The sequence below is a fragment of the Nelumbo nucifera genome, chromosome 2 (assembly GCF_055504915.1).
Source record: "Nelumbo nucifera cultivar China Antique chromosome 2, China Antique-T2T, whole genome shotgun sequence".
NCBI lineage: Eukaryota > Viridiplantae > Streptophyta > Magnoliopsida > Proteales > Nelumbonaceae > Nelumbo > Nelumbo nucifera.
Window position 1 is genome coordinate 99,273,775 of NC_142650.1, and position 19,822 is coordinate 99,293,596.

Sequence of the window (19,822 nt, forward strand, 5' to 3'; positions counted from 1 at the left end):
ATTGTGACACCTGGCACCTCATGCAAACCAAGTGCAGCCTCTTGACAACTGGGCAGCTCGGGAAGCTCGGGCAGCTCGGCAGAGCTTGCCACAGCTTGCCACTTACAGACAGCTCGGCATGGCTCGGCAGAGCTCGCCACAAGCAGCTCGACATAGCTCGGGGAGCTCGGTATAGCTAGGGGCAGCTCGACATAAGCAGCACGCCACAGGCAGCCTGGCGTCTTATGAAGAGCTCGCCACAGGGGCAGCTCGGCACTTACAGGTAGCTCAGCACTTAGGGGCAGCTCGGTGTATCGCAGGAAGATCTCCTGCCTGATAACCGTACCTGACAGATCCGGAGACTTGTGCCCACGTCTCTCGCTAGGCGGCGTCGTGCCTACCAATCCTAAGAGTTGTCCCTTGACTGGCAGAGCCGTACTCTGCAATAGACGCCTGCACCCGCCACCTCAGCTCTGGCAGTAATGGCTGCGGCAGAGAGACAGAGGCGGTTACGCCTGACTTGACAGAGGTTGTTACGCCCGATTTGACAGGACACCACTATATAAGGACTCCAACCCCCAAAGACAAGGGAGAGAGAATAAAAAAATGGAGGTAATCCCTGCTCTCTAGCTCTCTCATTCCTCTAATATCATCTTCAAGCTCTCGACAATCAGAGTGCTAACTTAGGCATCGGAGAGTCCCCGCCGGGTAAATACCCCCGGGCCCCTTGGTTTAGTTCTCACAGGTTCCTTAGCTCTCGCCGCCTACAAAGAGGAAGAAAAGATGGAGTTCTCGCAGGTCCCTCAGCTCCCGCCGCCTACAAAGGAGAGGAGATCACCTCATGCAGAGGGCAGTTGGGTTGCGCTACACCAGGGAGCTTCACCATCCTCTGAGTTACAGGCCGCCTAGGAGCAGGTCAAATGACGAGTCCACCAAGGTAGTTCACCACCAGGGAGCTCGTCACCAAGTAGCTCTCCACTAGGGAGCTCGTCACCAAGTAGCTCTCCAGGGAGCTCGTCACCAGGTAGCTCTCTACCAGGGAGCTCTCCACCAGGGAGCTCTCCACCAGGGAGCTCGTCACCAGGTAGCTCTCCACCAGGGAGCTCGTCACCAGGTAGCTCTCCACCGGGGAGCTCGTCACCAAGTAGCTCTCCACTAAGGAGCTCGTCACCAAGTAGCTCACCACCAGGGAGTTCGCCACCAAGTAGCTCATCAGTAGGTAGTTCGCCACCAGGGAGCTCCATCATCCTCTGAGTCACAGGCCATCTGGGAGCAAGTCAAATGACGAGGTACTTAGCCAAAAAATTGATACATCACAAAAAATTGGTACGTGACCAGAAATGGTTACATCAATTGGCGCCGTCTGTGGGAACACACTACAAAAAGCTAAGTTCTCATCCTACAAAAGCTAAGTCCTCTTCTCCTAGAAAGCTAAGTCCTCACTTTTTAGAAATTGAAGCTCTTGGTTTATAGTTTACATTTTTTATGAACTCAAAGGCTACGTAGGGAGCTAACAGACTAAGTTTACTTTCAATTCAGCTAAAGCCTCATCAGTCCTTTTCGCAAGGTCCCCCCTACATAGATGAGCTCTTTGTGGCTTCCGCGGGAGTTGGCGGCCAACAGACTACATAGGTGCCCTTACTGGTCGAGCCTTCCAAGGCTCCCGTGTGAGCTGGCGACCTAAAGTTAGTAGTGCTGCCCCCGAAGGTCGAGCTCATAGTAGCTTCTTGTAGGAGTGGGTGATTGGCATTATGAAGCCGATGCAGCGCAATCATAGCTCTAAGGCACCCACCTAATCGGCTCGGCACCTTACATGTAGGTTGGCACCTGGTCAGCTCGGCACCTTGCAGGTAGCTCAGCACCTGGTCAGCTCGGCACCTCGCAGGCAGCTCAGCACCTGGTCAGTTTGGCACCTCATAGGTAGCTCGGCACCTGGTCAGCCCGACACCTCACAGGTAGCTCGACACCTAGTCAGTTCGACACCTCACAGACAAAGCCTACGGGCCACATTACTGCTTAAGACCCGGTCGCCTCTTCGGCACAGGCAAAGTAATAAAAGAGTGGACTACGAGTCACTCCCAAAAGCCTACGGGCCACATTACTACTTAAGACCCAGTCGCCTCTTCGGCACGGGCAAAGTAAAAAAAGAGTGGACTACGAGTCACTCCCAAAAGCCTACGGGCCACATTACTACTTAAGACCCAGTCGCCTCTTCGGCATGGGCAAAGTCAAAGAAGAGTGGACTACGAGTCGCTCCCAAAGCCTACGGGCCACATTACTGCTTAAGACCCAGTCACCTCTTCGGCATGGGCAAAGTCAAGAAGAGTGGACCACGAGTCGCTCCCAAAGCCTACGGGCCACACTATTGCTAAATACCCAATCGCTTCCTCAGCATTAGAAAAATCAGCAAAAGTGAACTATAAGTTGCCCCCAGAGCCTAAGGGCTACACTACTGAACTGACGGAGACCTCCTCACCTTATAGGCAGCTCACCATTGGCAGGCAGCTCGCCACATACAGGCAGCTCCCAAAGCCTAAGGAATTGGATCAGCACTTACTAGCTCGTCGACTTACGGGCCAAAAGAAGAAATCTACTCCCTTCGCTGAGTTACTCTCAGCTCGGGAGTGGGGGGCAAATGATGAGGGCGGATTTGGCCCTCCAGTGAAATTGTGACACCTGGCACCTCATGCAAACCAAGTGTAGCCTCTTGTTAACTAGGTAGCTCGGGAAGCTCGGGCAGCTCGGCAGAGCTTGCCACAGCTTGCCACTTACAGACAGCTCAGCATGGCTCGCCACAGACAGCTCGGCAGAGCTTGCCACAAGAAACTCGGCATAGCTTGGGGAGCTTGGTATAGCTAGGGGCAGCTCGGCATAGGCAGCAAGCCACAGGCAGCTGGCCACTCCGCAGGCAGCCTGGCGTCTTACAAAGAGCTCGTCACTTAGAGGCAGCTCGGCACTTATAGGTAGCTCAGCATAGGCAGCTAGCCCCAAGCAGCTGGCCACTTCGCAGGCAGCCTAGCGTCTTACGAAGAGCTCGCCACTTAGGGGCAACTCGGCACTTACAGGTAGCTCGACACTTAGGGGCAACTCGGCGTATCATAGGAAGATCTCATGCCTGATAATCGTACCTGACAGATCCGGAGACCTGTGCCCACGTCTCTCGCTAGGCGGCGCCGTGCCTGCCAGTCCTGAGAGCTGCCCCTTAACTGGCAGAGCCGTACTCTGTAGTAGCTGCCTGCACCCGCCACTTCAGCTCTGGCAGTAACGGTTGCGGCAGAGAGACAGAGGCGGTTACGCCTGACTTGATAGAGGCTGTTACGCCTGATTTGACAGGACACGACTATATAAGGACTCCGACCCCCAAAGACAAGGGGGAGAGAATGAAAAAATGGAGGTAATCCCTACTCTCTAGCTCTCTCATTCCTCTAATATCATCTTCAAGCTCTCGACAATCAGAGTGGTAACTTAGGCATCGGAGAGTCCCTGCCGGGTAAATACCCCCGGGCCCCCTGGTTCAGTTCTCGCAGGTTCCTCAGCTCTCGCCGTCTACAAAGAGGAGGAAAAGATGGAGTTCTCGCAGGTCCCTCAGCTCCCGCCGCCTACAAAGGAGAGGAGATCACCTCATGCAGAGGGCAGATGGGTTGCGCTACACCAGGGAGCTCCACCATCCTCTGAGTTACAGGCCGCCTAGGAGCAGGTAAATGACGAGTCCACCAAGGTAGTTCACCACCAGGGAGCTCGTCACCAAGTAGCTCTCCACCAGGGAGCTTGTCACCAAGTAGCTCTCCACCAGGGAGCTTGTCACCAAGTAGCTCTCTACCAGGGAGCTCGCCACCAGGTAGCTCTCCACCAGGGAGCTCGTCACCAAGTAGCTCTCCACCAGGGAGCTCGTCATCAGGTAGCTCTCCACCAGGGAGCTCATCACCAGGTAGCTCTCCACTGGGGAGCTCGTCACCAAGTAGCTCTTTACCAGGGAGCTCGTCACCAAGTAGCTCACCACTAGGGAGTTCTTCACCAAGTAGCTCATCAGCAGGCAGTTCGCCACTAGGGAGCTCTATCATCCTCTGAGTCACAGGCCACCTGGGAGCAGGTCAAATGACGAGGTACTTAGCCCAAAAATTGATACATCACAAAAAATTGGTACGTGACCATAAACGGTTACATCAGGAACTGTCTAGGCAACCGGTTTCGTTTTATCCCAATCTCGGTCCTTGGCCAAAAACCACTGAATTGGTCAATGACCCACTCACCTAAGTTGTTGAACTGTTGATCCGTTGACCCATTCAATGGTTTTTTGGCCATTTTGATTTTTTTTTGTTGTTAGAACGAGCTGTCTATTCGAATCGGATGATCAAACCATCAACCTGAAAACCGGTGGCCAAAATGGTTCTATTTTTGGACTGTATGAGTCACACACTCGAATGACATAACACGTTGATACTACTTAATGGACCTCACACACTTAATTTTTTGCTTGTAATTTTTGTTGTCATAATGGGCCATCCATTCAAACCAGACGGTCGAACCACCATTTTTTTTTTTTAATTGGCAATCATCTAGGCAACCAATTATGTTTTACCCCAATCCCAGTCCTTGGCCAAAAATCGTTGAATCGGTCAATGACCCATTGACTCTAGTGGTCGAACCGTCAACCTGTTGACCCATTCAATGGTTTTTGGCTATTTTTTTTTTATTTTTTTAGTTTTTGTTGTCAGAACGGGCTGTCCGTTCAAACTGGTCAGTCGAACCATCGATCCAAAAACCGATAGCCATAACGATTCCGTTTTTGGGTTGTCTGAGTCATGCACTCGAATGACATAATACGTATGATACTGCTTAATAGACTTCACACACTCAACTTTTTCCCTGTAATTTTTGTTGTCAGAACGAGTCGTCCGTTTTAACCAGACGATCGAACCGTCAATCCAAAAATCGATGGCCATAATGATTCCGTAATTTTTTGCTTATAATTTTTTGTTGTGAGAATGGACCATTCATTCAAATCAGATGGTCGAACCATCGACATGAAATTGATAGCATATATATATATATATTAAAGGGCTGCCATTTGGCAAAATGGGAGACCACCCCTATCCCTATCCCTTCAAAATAAAATTTAAAATAAAAAAAACAGAAAATTAAGAAAAGGGTTCGAAGGAAAGAGAGGCCCTCTCATGTGAACCACTTTGCTTTATATATATAATATAATATAATAAATAGAATAGATTAAACCTGACATTGTTCTCAACTGTCCTTTTACACCGTGCTAAATTTGAATTGATCTCAACTGTTTGAGTTACCAAATACACATTTGGCAAAAGGAAGTAGAAAAGTTGGATCAATCCTGATCCCAACCCAAAACCTTCTAATTGAGTTAGGGTTAGGGTTGATTTTAACCCCACCTAACCGGCCCCCATTTGCACCTCTGTATGAGACGGAGGTCGTGGAGCATATATTCCTGTGCACTGTTTATAACCTGTTCGGTCCCACTTGGCCCCAAGGCGGAGCAGACGAGGAGGCTGCTGTTGACCGTGTTCGCTAACAGTTGAAGTTGCCAAACTGAATTGACTGAACAAGTTCTTAACAATGGAGGCTCCGAGTCAGTGATCTTCGTAGTTGAAGCTAGGTTGACCACTATACCCTCGCTTATTTCATTATTTCGATTATTTGATCCACTAAAAGACACGAAGCAATAGTCATTCACTATAGCCACTTTAGCCGTTATCAAACGGCCAACAAAATCTAGTTCATTAGGATCGGTTCCATGTCCGAACGCCGTAGACGAACAAGATCCAGGTACTGATCAGCTCCATCGTTGATTTTCTAGGGTTTTATGTGGTTGACACGTATATCCTTTTTATTTTTCTTTAGTGGATTCTCTTCACAGTCTTAACATCGGTTCTTCATTCAGTTCAGGCTCTGAGGTGTAAATCGGTTGCTGGTGAAATGACGGTTGGTTATGATGCAGAACAGGATTATGTACCCCCAAAGAAGAAACCTCCTAGCGAGGATGAAAAGAGGTGATTATATTTGAATTTTGCAAATTTTATCGGAAATTTGAATGTGGACATGATTGATTCGATTTTTTTTTTATTTGACTTAAGAAACAAAGAAATGGATTCTTTTTTCTGGAATTTTGTTTATTTATTTTTGTTTCTAATAATCAGGAGAAAGAAAATTGTACCCGGAAGTCTTATGAAGGCTGAAATGAGGCCTGGAGGGGGTACTGCGATGCCTGCAGATGGTGATCAGGTCTATTCTTCAATCATTTCCAGTTGAATTATCACTTGTGTCTATCAGGTGTATGTGGATGCTCCCATCAAAGAGAATGGGCAATTAAGATAGCAAAACCAATGGTGTTTTCCTTGATTCAATCAGAGATTTTCCTTAATGACAGTAAATGTAGCATGATTCCAATTCACTGACTTCCTGTAATTGTTAGAACTATAATAGCACTCTAATACAAAACCGTGAATTCTAATTAGTCTTGCATTAACATGGTGAAATTGCTGTAAGAAAACCTGAATGTTACACTCTGAGACGATGGTTGCCCATTCAAAAAGCAAAATGTGATTCTTAGGGATGAACTAAGTGTAGTAACTTATTTGGCAGTTTGAGTACTACCACATTTTTGGCTTAAACTCCTTAGTTAAAAAGCTAATAAAGAGAGCCTTCCTGTTAAAATGTGTTATATTTAAGTGTCCATCCACATCCCATGATTCTTTATATTCCAGAGGGAGGGAGAACACAGATTAGCAATTCTGAAATTGGAAATTGCTTTTTGCAGGTTATATTTCATTGCACAATACGGACACTAGATGGAGTTATTGTTGAATCCACAAAATCAGAATATGGAGGTAAGTTGACTCTTTTCTTTAAAGTTTGCACTGAATACCCTTAAAAAACAAATTCATCAGACTATGGTTTTTCGCGTTATTTTCTTGAAGATCTTGGATTCCAGTTATTGAGAGAATGGAGAGAAAATTGGCTTTTTGGAAAGCTAAACATCTCTCTTTTGGGGGCAGAGTGACACTGATTAAGAGCACTCTTTCTAATCTTCCTACCTATTGCCTCTCCCTATTCCCCATTCCAATCAAAATAGCAAATAGATTGGAGCAAATCCAGAGGAACTTCTTATGGAGGGGATGGGAGAAGGAAAAGAAGATCCACACTGTAAATTGGGAGCAAGTTTGTCTCCCAAAGGAAGTTGGTGGGCTGGGAATAAGGAATTTGAAGAAATTTAATTCTGCCCTTCTTAGTAAATGATTATGGAGGTTTGCTATTGAAAGAAATGCATGGTGGAGAAATCTTATTGTGGAAAAATATGGGGTGGAATGGGGTGATTGGAGATCCAAGTGCCCTCATTCAAGAGGGGTAAGGTCTATTTGGGTAGCCATTTTGAAGATCCTTCCTATTTTTGTGGAAGGGATCAAATTTAAGGTGGGAAATGGGGAAAGAATTAAATTTTGGAAGGACTCTTGGTGCTCAGAGATGTGTTTGAAAGAAGCTTTCCCTCTTCTGTACCAAATCTCTGTAAATCAGGATTCTTCTATAGCTGAGAATTTTAATGTATCAGGTGATTCCATTATTTGGAATCCGCTTTGTAGGAGGAGTCTCTTTGATTGGGAGGTAGAAGAGTATGCGGCTCTGTTGGGTTTGCTTCAAAATCAGATGATTGATTTAAATCTGGAGGATGAATGGAGCTGGAAATGGAAAGCAGATGGCTATTTCTCTGTTAAATCTATGTTTCTTAAGTTGGTCAGTCCCGCCAGGCATATTTGGAAATCAACTAGTCCCTCTAAGGTAAATTTTCTGGTTTGGACAATGGTTCTAGACAAGTGTCTGACCAGAGTTAATCTGGAGAGACGTGGCATTCAGATTCAGGATACTTCGTGTGGCTTGTGTGGTACTCCTGCAGAACCTACTGAGCACTTGTGTATCCATTGCCCAATTTCTTCTTATGTCTGGGGGCATTTCCTTAAGGCCTCGGAAATTAGTTGGGTAATGCCAAATTCAGTAAAGGAGCTGCTGAACTGTTGGAGAATTGAGGGTCTCAGCAAGAAAGGAAAATTGGTTTGGAACACCATTCCGGCAGCTGTACTTTGGGCTATTTGGACTGAGAGAAATAACAGAATTTTCCATGGTAAAACTAAAAGTCCAAATGAAATAGTGCAGAAAGCTGTGGGCAAGTTATTGTCTTGGGTGCCGGTGAAGGAGGAATTTAAACATCAGAATTTGTGTCTGTTGTTTTGTTCTCAGTCTTGGATGAGAGTGTAATCTGAGGTGGTCCTAGGCATCTTTTAATGGCCTGGGCTCTAGTGTAATGTTTCTTTGAATGAATAAATTACCTTACCTTTTACAAAAAAAAAAGATTTGTTTTATTTATTAATTCTTCTGCTGTTGATTTTCTTGAAGAATAAGAAAATGAGTCAAATGACAAATATGAATTAAGCAGTGAACACATGATACTTCATGGGTTTCCTTTACAGATTTTGGAGCTTTCGATGTAACCATCTGCATCATTTAAAATGTCTTTTAACGATATAGGACAAACCAGAGAGTGTATGATCCTTCAATACCGAAAAGCTAAAAGAACTAGAGTTATCTAAATAGGAAGAAACTAAGGTAGAGGGTACATGCAGAAGAAAAGTTAAGGGATCAACTAATTAAAGGAGTAAAGAGGGAATGGACAATTAGAAAAGAAATAGGGTTATCTAAACTTCTTGACCCTAGTTGTCTAGGCAATGACCTTGTAATCTAAATTATGTATTATATTATATTATGTAATAAGTTAATTGTATTTTTTTGGTAGAACTGGAAAGTTTACTACACAGCTTGAGGGATAGATCTCCTCCAATAAGTTAATTGTATTGAATTGTTATAAATACACATTAAGATGTGATCCATATGCATGAGGGTTTGGCAAAAGTTTTAGTGCTGGCTGCCAAGCTGACACAACCCTCCTTTTTATCTGGGTTTGGGACTGGCAGTGTAAGATAAGCCACTGACAGAGTTAAAAAGGAAATGAAGAAATGCAAAGATTAGATGGGCTAATGTGGCTCTCTCCCCAACTATAAAAGCAATAGCCTTCACTCTGATGGTTGCTGCATTGGGAATCCAGGAAAATTAGTGGGATGGATCTTTAGAAATCATGTTGGAGTATTGATGGTTTATTCAGGCCTAATAAGAGATGGAGATTCCATCAAAGCTTAACTGATGTCACTTGTTCAAGAGTTGCAGTTGAGTTCTTGTTAGGCTACTAATTTGGAGGTGGAAGGGGTTTTTCAAGTGATACTTGAGTGGATGTAGGGTGAAAAAGGAAAGGTCTGGGATATTCTGCGGTTTAATTAGGGACTGATACCTCTATTCTCACGATCTAACACCCTGGTTAGATTGGTTACAAGATGACCTACCGATCTAGTAAACTTTCTTGCAAGGGAAGGAGTAAATTGGGTTACCTTGTATTGAGGGCCTGCCCTTGTTCAATAATGCACACTTTATGTGATTTTGGTGGTCGAGATCTTAGTTTTAACTCTTCTTCCTTGAGGAAATGTATTGAGATATTGTACCTTATCTTCTTTCACTTTTATTTTTATTTTTTTTCTGATCTATTATTGACTAATAAAGAAAAGAAAGAAAGAGAACAAATAGGATTTTTAAAGAAGAAAGATGGACTAGAAGGCGAGCTGTGATGGAAAAGCATTCTCAAAGATGATCAAACCATGGTTCAAATAGAACACATGTAATGTATGAAAAAGTTCATAGCTCTTAGGACTAGGTAGTGTGTAGGAGCAAGGAGTTGGGAGGGTTAGGACTAGGTAATGTCGGGAAGAGGAAAACAGCTTTATTGATTAAAAAAAACAGCTTTGTAAGGAAGTGGTTGTGGAGACGGCCAGTATTCATGGATCGATGGCTAATGGTTAGGATGTAGGGCTTTCTCCTTGGACAACTATGGCGTCACCACAGAAAGAAATTCATGGTATCCTTCCTCTTTTTCTCAATTTTGTCAGGTATGATGTTTGTTTAGACTGTTCTATTTTGGGAGGATATTTGGGTGGGAGCTTCTCCTTTCAAGGATCTCTTTCTGGCTTTATACTCACTTTCCATATATAAAAAGAAACTTATCTTAAATTTTCTCACCTCTCCATTGCTTCCTTTGGACTTGAATTGGGATTTTGGTTTTAGAAGAGGGGTAAGGGAAGATGAGTTTGATTTTGTTATTGAGCTTTGGCAAATCCTTGATAATGTTTGTCTCGACCCCTCTAGGCCTGAAAGGCTTTGTGGACTCCTTTCTCCAAAGGTCATTTCTCTTGTGCTTCTTTTTTCAAGTCCCTTTATTCCTCTGGTAGCCCCTTGTCTTTTCCTTATAAAGAAATTTAGTATCAGCCCCTAAAATTAAGGCGTTTTGTTGGGAAGCCGATCATGGAAGGTTAATAGTATGGCTAATTTGCAAAACAGGCCTTTTCTTTGTATTCCCCAAAATTGGTTCATCCTCTATAAGGCTAATGGTGAGAGTTGATACCACCTACTAATCTCTTGTTCATATGTTGCTGGTATTTTGGAATACTTTTTGTCCTTGTTTGGGTGCAGGTGTATTTTGCCTTTGGAGGTGGAGAAATTATTTGATCCATTAACCTTCTCTAGGCCCAAGAAGAGGGGAAGAATTTTGTGCAAGTGCACAAGGGTGGCTTTATTGTGGACCATGTGGGAAGGAAGAAATGCAAGAATTTTTCTTGAGAAGGAAAGAAGTTGGGAGGCAATGAGGGAGTGTGTTATGAATAGAGCAATACATCGGATAAGAACAATGGATGCCTCTGCACATGTTTCTTCTGAGGATATTTGGAGAAATTGGGGTGAGGTAGCAATAAGCTCTTCTGAAAAGAAGGTGGTAAATATTACTTGGTCATCCCCTACTAAGATTTTGATTTGAGGGGTATTCTTAAATGTTTTCAATTGCTTTCGGGCTTGAAAATTAATCTCAGCAAAAGTGTGATGATAGGTGTTGGGGATATTCAGCAATCAGTTTTGGAGTGTGCTGGTGCTTTGGTTTCTCTAATAGGAGATTTCCCTTTCTCCTACCTTGTTCTGCCCAATGGGGCTAGGGCAGTGTCTCCCTCCACTTGGCAACCTGTCTTATACCGAACTGAGCAGAGATAGGCAAGTATTTGTCTTTTGGTGGAGAAATCACCCTGACAAAAAAGTGTTCTCTCAAATCTGCTGACTTATTGTCTCTCCTAAAGGCTCCAGCTTTGGTCTTGGAAGGTATAGAATAATTACAAAGGGATATCTTATGGAATGTAAAAGTAGAAAAAAAAAAGAAAATTTATTTGGTTAAATGGGGTTTGGTATGTAGATCTAAAAAAATATGGCGGTTTGGGAGTGAGAAGAGTGGGGATTTTCAATAAAGCCTTGTTGGGGAAATGGGTTTGGAAGTTTGGGAGGAAGAGGGAAGCACTTTGGAGAAAGGGTGGTAGCTTCTAAGTATGGGGTGGTAAATTTTGGGTTGGATGTGAGGGAGGTAAGATCATCCTATGGGGTAAGTGTGTGGAAGGGGATTATGAGTTTTAACTCTTTGATGCAACCTTTTTTTTCTTGGAGAGTGGGGAATGGTTCTGGTGTACAATTTTGGGAAGATGAATGGCTTGGAGTTGGAAATTATGTGAACTGTGCCCAAGGCTTTACAATTTAAGCAAGAAGGGGGTGACAACATCTCAATGCTACAAAGATAGAAATGGCTCAGTGGTTTGGGATTGGGAGGTGGAGTGTGTGGGGATGCTGCCGAAATTGCAAGAGGTGGTGGTTGATCCCTTGGTGTTAGATTTGAAATGGTGGAAGGAATGCAAGAATGGAAGGGTCACAGTCAAATCTCTTTATATGCTTTGCTTAGGAATTAGGTGGAGCTTGATGCAATAAAGGTGTTTAGGGGAAACCGGTTTCTCCAAGAGTGGGGGCATTTACTTGGATGGTTTCAATGGGCCGCATTCTCACTCAAGATAAGTTGAAAAAATAGGCCTTCATTCAGTTCCCAAACAGGTGTGTTATGTATGGAGGAGAATATTCTACACTTGTTATTCCAATGCAGTGTTCTTCTAATGCCACTTTGTAAGAGGAATTTGGGTTTACTTCAACTTTTCAACATGCCTGGGTGGTCACCCAATGGTTTTGCTGAGATCTTTGGAAGCTAACCAAGAGTGCTTGGGAATACCAAGGCAAAAATTATTTGGAGTTGCATCTCCTTTGCTGTGTGCTGGGAGGTTCTAAAGGAAAGAAATAGACAAAGTTTTGAGGGGAAATTGAAAACCAATGAAGAATTAGGGGCATTAATCAGTTTGAAGATAATTGGACAGGTTCTAATACTTCTAGAATTAAAGGCCTCAGCAAAAACGACTTTGGAGCGGAATTATGAACTTGGAAATGTTTGAGATTTTTTTTTTCCTGAGTAAAGGTAATGTAACTTTCTTAAACTTTAGAAAGAGCAGAAATGCAACTCCCCTCCCCCCCCCAGAGAACCCATTGGGTAGGAATCAGTGGGCTAAGAGGTTAAGGAAAAAGACCATTACAGGGCTGGAATACCTGATGGGCTTAATCTCAAAGAAATAGATAAATTTTTGAGGGGAAATTGAAAACCAATGAAGAATTAGGGGCATTAATCTGTTTGAAGATAATTGGACGGGTTCTAATACTTCTAGAATTAAAGGCCTCAGCAAAAACGACTTTGGAGTGGAATTATGAACTTGGAAATGTTTGGGATTTTTTTTTTCCTGGAGTAAAGGTAATGTAACTTTCTTAAACTTTAGAAAGAGCAGAAATGCAACTCCCCTCCCCCCCAGAGAACCCATTGGGTAGGAATCAATGGGCTAAGAGGTTAAGGCAAAAGACCATTACAGGGCTGGAATACCTGATGGGCTTAATCTCACATGAGTTCATCATCCTTGGGCTTCATAGGGTGGCTAAACCCAAGGATTACTTAAACATAAGTATTGGGCCCAAACTGAGCCCAATGTGCTTGGCTCAGGGGTTCACTACCCTTGTGTAGTGAATTCAACCTATCTCTTAAAAGAGAGGGGATGAACCCATGTATGCTTGTGTGAGACCTTTGTGGGTCCCACGCCATACAATGATCAGGCCAATGTGGTCTTGCAATGCCTAAGTTAGTGAACATTAAAGAAAATGGGCCTCAAGGCTCAATTTAAGGCTTATGCCTGGAAGTACAAGACATATTCCTTACAACATGTGGTGTATTATATGTGTCTATATGCATATCTATGCGTATTTAGTTGTGCATGTATTTATTCAATATATTTGAACATTGTTGTCATTTACATAACTTAACTCAAGGATTGTTCAATGCTTACCAAAAAGAGGATTGTTTGAATGATTAACTTATGTGGCAGGCAAGGGTATTCCAACAAGGCATGTTCTTGGGAAAAGCAAGATGATTCTGGGATTGTTAGAAGGAATTCCCACCATGTTGAAGGGTGAAGTAGCAATGGTACTGTTTCCGAAGTTTCCTGACCGGTTACATATTAGTTGGAAGTTGTACAATCAAAGTATATGTATCCATCTGTATACAATAGGATGAATATCTTTTGCTTGATATCTTGTCACCTTCGTATTCCTTCTTTTTCTTTTAGTATATTTTATCTTACTTACAAAAAATAATATTATATTTATAATTATATAGTTTCATAAAATCTCTTACATTTCGTGGTGAATCAGTACCATACAGACTGAACAGTTTGGGGGGGGGGTGTTTGGTACTTTAGTGTGTTTTCATTTGGTTTCAGAACACACCATGGTAGTTTTGAATGTCTTGTCAGGGTGTTACTAGTAATGGAACCAGCAATTCATTGTTCTAAAACACAAAAGCTCACATAAATTTGAAGAGACTATTTTCTCATGTTCTGGAACACACCAAACCTTTGGGAGCCACGGTACTGAACTTTCTGTTGGTATGCAAAGAAGATTTAGTTAATCTAGTCAAGTTTTACCTAGAAAGTTCAGATGTTTTATGAATTTGTTCTGATTAGTTTGATATATTACTTGGTTATTTCTTATAACCTTTTGTTTATTTTTTGATGCTTGTTTTTAGTTCAAGATGAAACCTGAACTACACTATGGCGAGGTTGATTGTCCAGTTGCAGTTCAAGAGAGCTTTCCCAAGCTTGAGGAACTTCATTTCCAGATTGAGTTGATAGACTTCTTTAAAGTGAAGGCAAGGATTTTTTTTCTTTTTTTTTTTGTTACTCTACTATGATTTTCTCTATCTACATCTTTTTAACCACACAAATTTGATCTGCTAGAATTTTATCCTTTAACAAGTCTTTATTTACTGTGAATATTTCCTATGTTTAACCCTTACAGTTCTATTTGTGGTTCTTTCTCCTAGTTGTAGATCTGTAAGTTCTAGTGCTTGGTTCATGGGTGCTACTTATAGAAGTTATCTGGGTACTCTGTCTCATCATAAAAGATTTCTCTTCTTTATGTTATCTTTCAACCTTGCTGGATTTTATTTTATGATTAAGACTCTAATAAGTCATAAAAAAAGAGGAAGAAGAGTTCTAATGCAAAAAACTAGATATGTTGGAGTTCAGAACAGTGCAAAACATCCTAAAGACAATTGACCCAATATACAAAACTAACTTGTTCTCTGATGTATTCAGCAGGATAAACTTCACAGGAACTGAGAAGAAATTGTGAAAAATTAATGGATTTTTTTCTTTTAATATTCTACGTTATAGCTTTATGTCAATATGCAATGAAATTTCTCATTATTAATTAACCAGAAAAGGGAAAAGAAGCTAGCCACAAGACAAGCTTGTGCAATTGGTGCATATGCTCCATCCCAACCTCAGCTTGGGTGTACTTATGTATAGGCATTTAGATTTTACACTTGAAACAATTAATGCTTTATGAGCTTTAGGTAAGTGTTGTGATTGAGAGATACTTAATAATGGAAATGAATGGTTTAAGGATAAGCCAGACCATCACTTGCAGCATTTTTGACATAACTTTTCTTAAGTTATCTTGAAATTGTTCATGACCAATGGGACCTTACATTTATGTTAAGATTCAGTTATTAGTCCAGCATTTCTATTATTATTATTATTATTATTATTATTATTTATTTTCATTTCTTTATGTGGTACTTTTCCAGGTCATCAGTGAGGATTTGGGAGTTCTTAAGAAGGTATTGCTGATCATGATCATTCATTATGTTCAGATTGTTTCTTTTCCATGAGGAAATGTATAATCTATTTGTTGATACTTTTGGGTTGTTTAGAATGCTTGTAATTTAGATTGGCATTTGCATGTGAAGAACATTCTGAATGGTTAACTTTTTCTTTGCTATTATGATTTCATTGTTTATATTACTTGTATTTGTGAAGAAACTCCCTGATGTACCATTTTATTGTAGTTCTTATTGTATTGTTTCTCTTATTTTATTATTATTTTCTCTTCAACCTTGTAAGGGCCTCTTTGTAAATTCTCTAATTTTTGTTGCCCTACAAGGGCCTCGTAATTTCTTTAATTTCATTTTCTATATAAAGGACCCTTGGGGTAGGGTCGAATCATCCATTCTTCATCCCCAAAATTCTATATTCTGCTCTGGGTTTGTTGACATAGTATCAGATTAGACTGCTCTATAATCTCTGCTTTTTTTTTGCTCATTCGTTGGGCATATTAGGGGTTTTTGTTCTCAGGGTGTTTTGACTGGTGTTAGGGCTGTTCTCTTCAATCCTAACCCTAGTTCCTCTTGGAGGCTTCTATCTGGAAGGATTTCTGATTGGCTGTGTTGCCCAAATCCTTTTTTTTTTTCACTCAGAATATCAGTGGGAACTGACAAGTCTTGGAGGAGTTTTGGTTTTCTCTCCTGGGTGGCAGCAAATGTTTTCCTCTTTCTGTGTACTGATTTCTCCAGGGCGGCAGCAGCTTGGCTCCTTATGGTTCAGTTTTGAACAGCTACAAATTAAGGGATCTCAATAATCTAGCTTCTTCCTCCCTCAATAACAACAGTTTTGAACCTTTTTTTTTGGGTTGCTTCGACAGAGGAACTTCAATAGGCATCAAGTCCTCTCTTCAAGCTGATCTGGAAAACTTCTCATTTCAGGTTGGTGCATTTCACTATTGTCTTAATCGACTATTATCAGTCCTTGGAACCCTAGTTTTGTGCTGCCCTAGGGTATTTTTTTTTCTTGGTTATCAGTCCTTGGAACCTTAGTTTGATCTGCCCTAATTTTGTGTTGTTTATTGGAGGATTTTGATTCCTCTATAAAGTTTCTTGCTAAAGTTATAATGTCTCTTGTTGCTCATTTTTCATGGCCTATATCAGATGGATGTGAAGAATGCCTTCCTAAATGGAGATCTATAGGAGGAGGTATACATGGATTTACCACCAGGGGTAATCTTACCTAACAGTGAGGGGAAGGTTTGTCATTTAAGAAAATCTCTTTATGGGCTTAAACAGTCCCCTAGAGCTTGGTTTGATAGATTCAGGAAGGCTTTTCTTAGAATTGGGTTTACACAATCACAAGCAGACCATACTTTGTTTATAAGAAGGGTTAATGGCCTACTCACCTTGTTGATAGTGTAGGTGGATGATATTGTTGTCATTGGAGATGATCACTCTGGGATAAACCAACTAAAGTCATTTATTGCTTCTAAATTTGAAATCAAAGATCTTGGGAATCTTAGATACTTTCTTGGAATCAAAGTGGCAAGTCAAAGGGAGGGGTATTCATTTCACAGAGGAAGTATGTCTTTGATCTCCTTTACGAGGTTGGGAAACTGGGGTGTAAGCCAGTTCAAACTCCTATTGACCCTAGTCATAAACTGAGTGTTGATGATGGAGATATTCTTCCAGACAAGGGTGTCTACTAGAGGCTTGTTGGTCTGCTTCTTTACCTGTGCTTGACTCGACTTGATATATCCTATGCTGTTAGCATGGTGAGTCAGTATATGCAGTCCTATAACTTCACATATGCACGTTGTCAACTGGATTCTTGCCTACCTAAAGGGGTGTCCAGGTAAAGGAATGTTATACTCTAACCAAGGACATCTCAAGGTCGAGGCTTATGCTGATGCTGATTGGGCAAGTTCTATAGATGATAGAAGATCCACCTCTGGTTACTTCACATTGGGAGGAGGTAATGTTGTGTCTTGGAAAAGCAAAAAACAATTTGTTGTTGCCCGATCTAGTGCTGAAGCTGAATATAGAGCTATGGCTCATGGTGTATCTACGGGTGTCAATGGACCGGTTTCTGGTTGGACTCCGTCCAAATAAAAACCTATTTGGATGGATTGGACGGACCAATAAGACATATTGAATTTGGACAGACTAGACGGACCAATACGCCATATTGGATTGGACCTGGTCTGTCCATAATGAATTTATATTGGATTGAGCCAATATCTGGTCCATTGATAGAAGATAAGAACATAGGTATCAATGGACTAGATTTGAGTTGAAACAAATCTAAATTAACAAGGATTTGAACAGATTGGACAGTTTTTGGACCGGTCCAAAATGGTCCAAAATATTCATTGGATTGGATTGGACCAGGTCCAATTGTAATGGACTTACATTGGATTGGATTGGATTGGACCAAATCTAGTCCAATTGACACCCCTAGGTGTATCAGAGTTGCTATGGTTGAAGTCTTTGTTATCAGAGATTGGGATCCAAGCTGAAACCCCAATGATTCTACACAGTGATAATCAAGTTGCCATAAACATTGCTCATAACCCTGTTTAACATGATCACACAAAGCATATTGAAGTTAATAGATACTTCATTATAGAAAAGATAGCTAATGGAGAAATATGTGTGCCTTTAGTTAAGTTAGAGAACCAACTTGCTGGTTACCTCACTAAGGGTCTGAACAAGCCAAAACTTGATAGAAGCTTAAGCGAGCTGGGCATGATAGATATCTATGCTCAGCTTGAGGAGGAGTGTTGAGAATGCGCATTTGGTTAGGTAAGAGAACCAACTTGCTGATTGCCTCACTAAGGGTCTCAACAAGCCAAAACTTGATAGAAGCTTGAGCAAGTTGGGCATGATAGATATCTATGCTCAGCTTGAGGGGGAGTGTTGAGAATGTGCATTTGGCTTAGGTGTATTGTTGTCTTTTCCTATTATTTGTATTTTGGGTGCCCTTATGGGGACATGATTGTAATTTTTGACTTAGTATATGTAGAGAACACTGATGTGGACTCCACTGATGTGTTCCCCACTATGTTTGTATGGCAGCATTATTTCAGTTAGTTATGACAGTGTTAGTTTGTAGTTATTTCAGTTTTATTATTAGTTTTCTTTTATTTTTTTGCCATGTAGGCAATAAGGGCAATTCAGCTCTTTTACAATTAGTCAACATTTATATAAATCTTAAGAGTGGGTCGGTAGATGTTATGACCCTCCCCCTCTCTTTTTTTTGAAATTCTCTTCGTGTACTTCTTCTCTTCTTCTCCTCTTCAAATTTTGCATCTATTTCTTTTTAAATTCAAGACTGATTGTAGTCTTGATCGACTACTTGGTATCAGAGCCAACCTAGGAGCTCTTATGCTAGTCTAATTAGGCTGACTGCATGAAAACCTCCTAGGTTTGGAAGTTTTTCAATAGAGAAGGTGGATTGGCTGATTCTTGGAGGTTACTGGTAGTGTACGACTACTACTAAGGAGATTATAGAAGCCTGAAAGAGTTCCAATGATTAGGAAGAATCAAAAGAAGCTTCGGATCCTCAAGATTAGGGTTTTGCATCAGCTAGAAGGTGGCAGCCAGAGATTTTTTCATAAAGCAAGCCTTTTTCTTGATATTGACTTTAGAAAAGATCATCTTGGTTTATTCTGAGAGGTGCGGCTGGGAAATCTTTGCTTTTTCCCTGTGTTTTCTTTAGGGTTTTGAGAGAAAACCCTAAAATTCAGAACTGTTGTTGGTTTCAGATCAGAATTTTTTAACTTGTTTCATTCAGAACTGTGTTTTTTGTTCTTTAGAAGACCTAGGCCGACTGCTATCAGTTGTTTGGGTGCTGTTTCTCTTATTACAGTAGTTAAAAAAGGTTTTTTTTTTAATCAAGAATGGAGTTCAAGAATCAAGGGTAAGGTGTTTTGGGGACTAGCAATTCTGGTAACATGTCTGAGAATACCTTTCAGATTACAACTGTTAAGTTTGATGGATCAAACTACTTAGAATGGATTCAATTGGCCATGGTGGTCATTGGGGGTAGAGGAAAACTGAGCTACTTGTTGGGAGATGTGAAAGAACCAACTAAAAAGGACCAAACTTATACCAAATGGGTTCAGGAGAACTATTTGGTTATGACATGGCTGTACAACTCTATGTAGTCACATATCAATCATAACTATTTGTGGGCAAAAACAGGTAAGGAAATCTGGGATGTCATGAAAGAGACCTACTCCCAACCCCATAATGTTGCTAGGGCCTATGAGCTAAAATGTGAGGTTAACAACCTTTAGCAAGGAGAGAAACCAGTCTCGGTTTACTTCTACCTTGAAATCTTTGTGGCATGAAATTGACTACCTAGAAACACTTGAGTGGGAAAGTCAGAAGGATGTACAAACTCATAGAAAGCAGGTTAAAACTAATAAGGTTTTTGAGTTCCTAGTTTGTTTGAGTCCTGAGTATAATATTGTGAGACAACAACTACTGACAAGAGACAGTGTGACCCTATCACAAGCCTACTACTTAGTGCATAGTGAAGGGACTAGGAGAAAGGTTATGATGTAGCATCAACCTTTCCCACCAGCCTCGGTAGTAGTTAAACCTAAGTCTGGGGGTGATACGGAGAGGGATATAGAGAAGGAAGACAAGTGGGATCTAGTATGT

The 19,822-nt window shown here is 41.6% G+C and overlaps 1 protein-coding gene across 3 annotated transcripts in view; it reads left to right on the forward strand.

The window, feature by feature from the left end:
• Positions 1 to 5,400: 5,400 nt before the first annotated feature.
• The window catches only part of PAS1 (FKBP-type peptidyl-prolyl cis-trans isomerase family protein), a 62,710-nt gene continuing 48,288 nt past the window's right edge, over positions 5,401 to 19,822 (forward strand). For 2 of the 3 annotated variants that reach the window (XM_010271395.3, XM_088897232.1), the window contains exons 1-7: positions 5,401 to 5,775; positions 5,891 to 5,999; positions 6,147 to 6,231; positions 6,767 to 6,836; positions 13,374 to 13,471; positions 14,072 to 14,194; positions 15,137 to 15,169. In XM_010271395.3, the coding sequence (XP_010269697.1) occupies positions 5,926 to 5,999; positions 6,147 to 6,231; positions 6,767 to 6,836; positions 13,374 to 13,471; positions 14,072 to 14,194; positions 15,137 to 15,169 (483 nt within the window). In that variant the 5' untranslated portion in view covers positions 5,401 to 5,775; positions 5,891 to 5,925. The remainder of the gene's footprint in view (positions 5,776 to 5,890; positions 6,000 to 6,146; positions 6,232 to 6,766; positions 6,837 to 13,373; positions 13,472 to 14,071; positions 14,195 to 15,136; positions 15,170 to 19,822) is intronic. The other variant, XM_088897231.1, reaches the window with a different exon arrangement.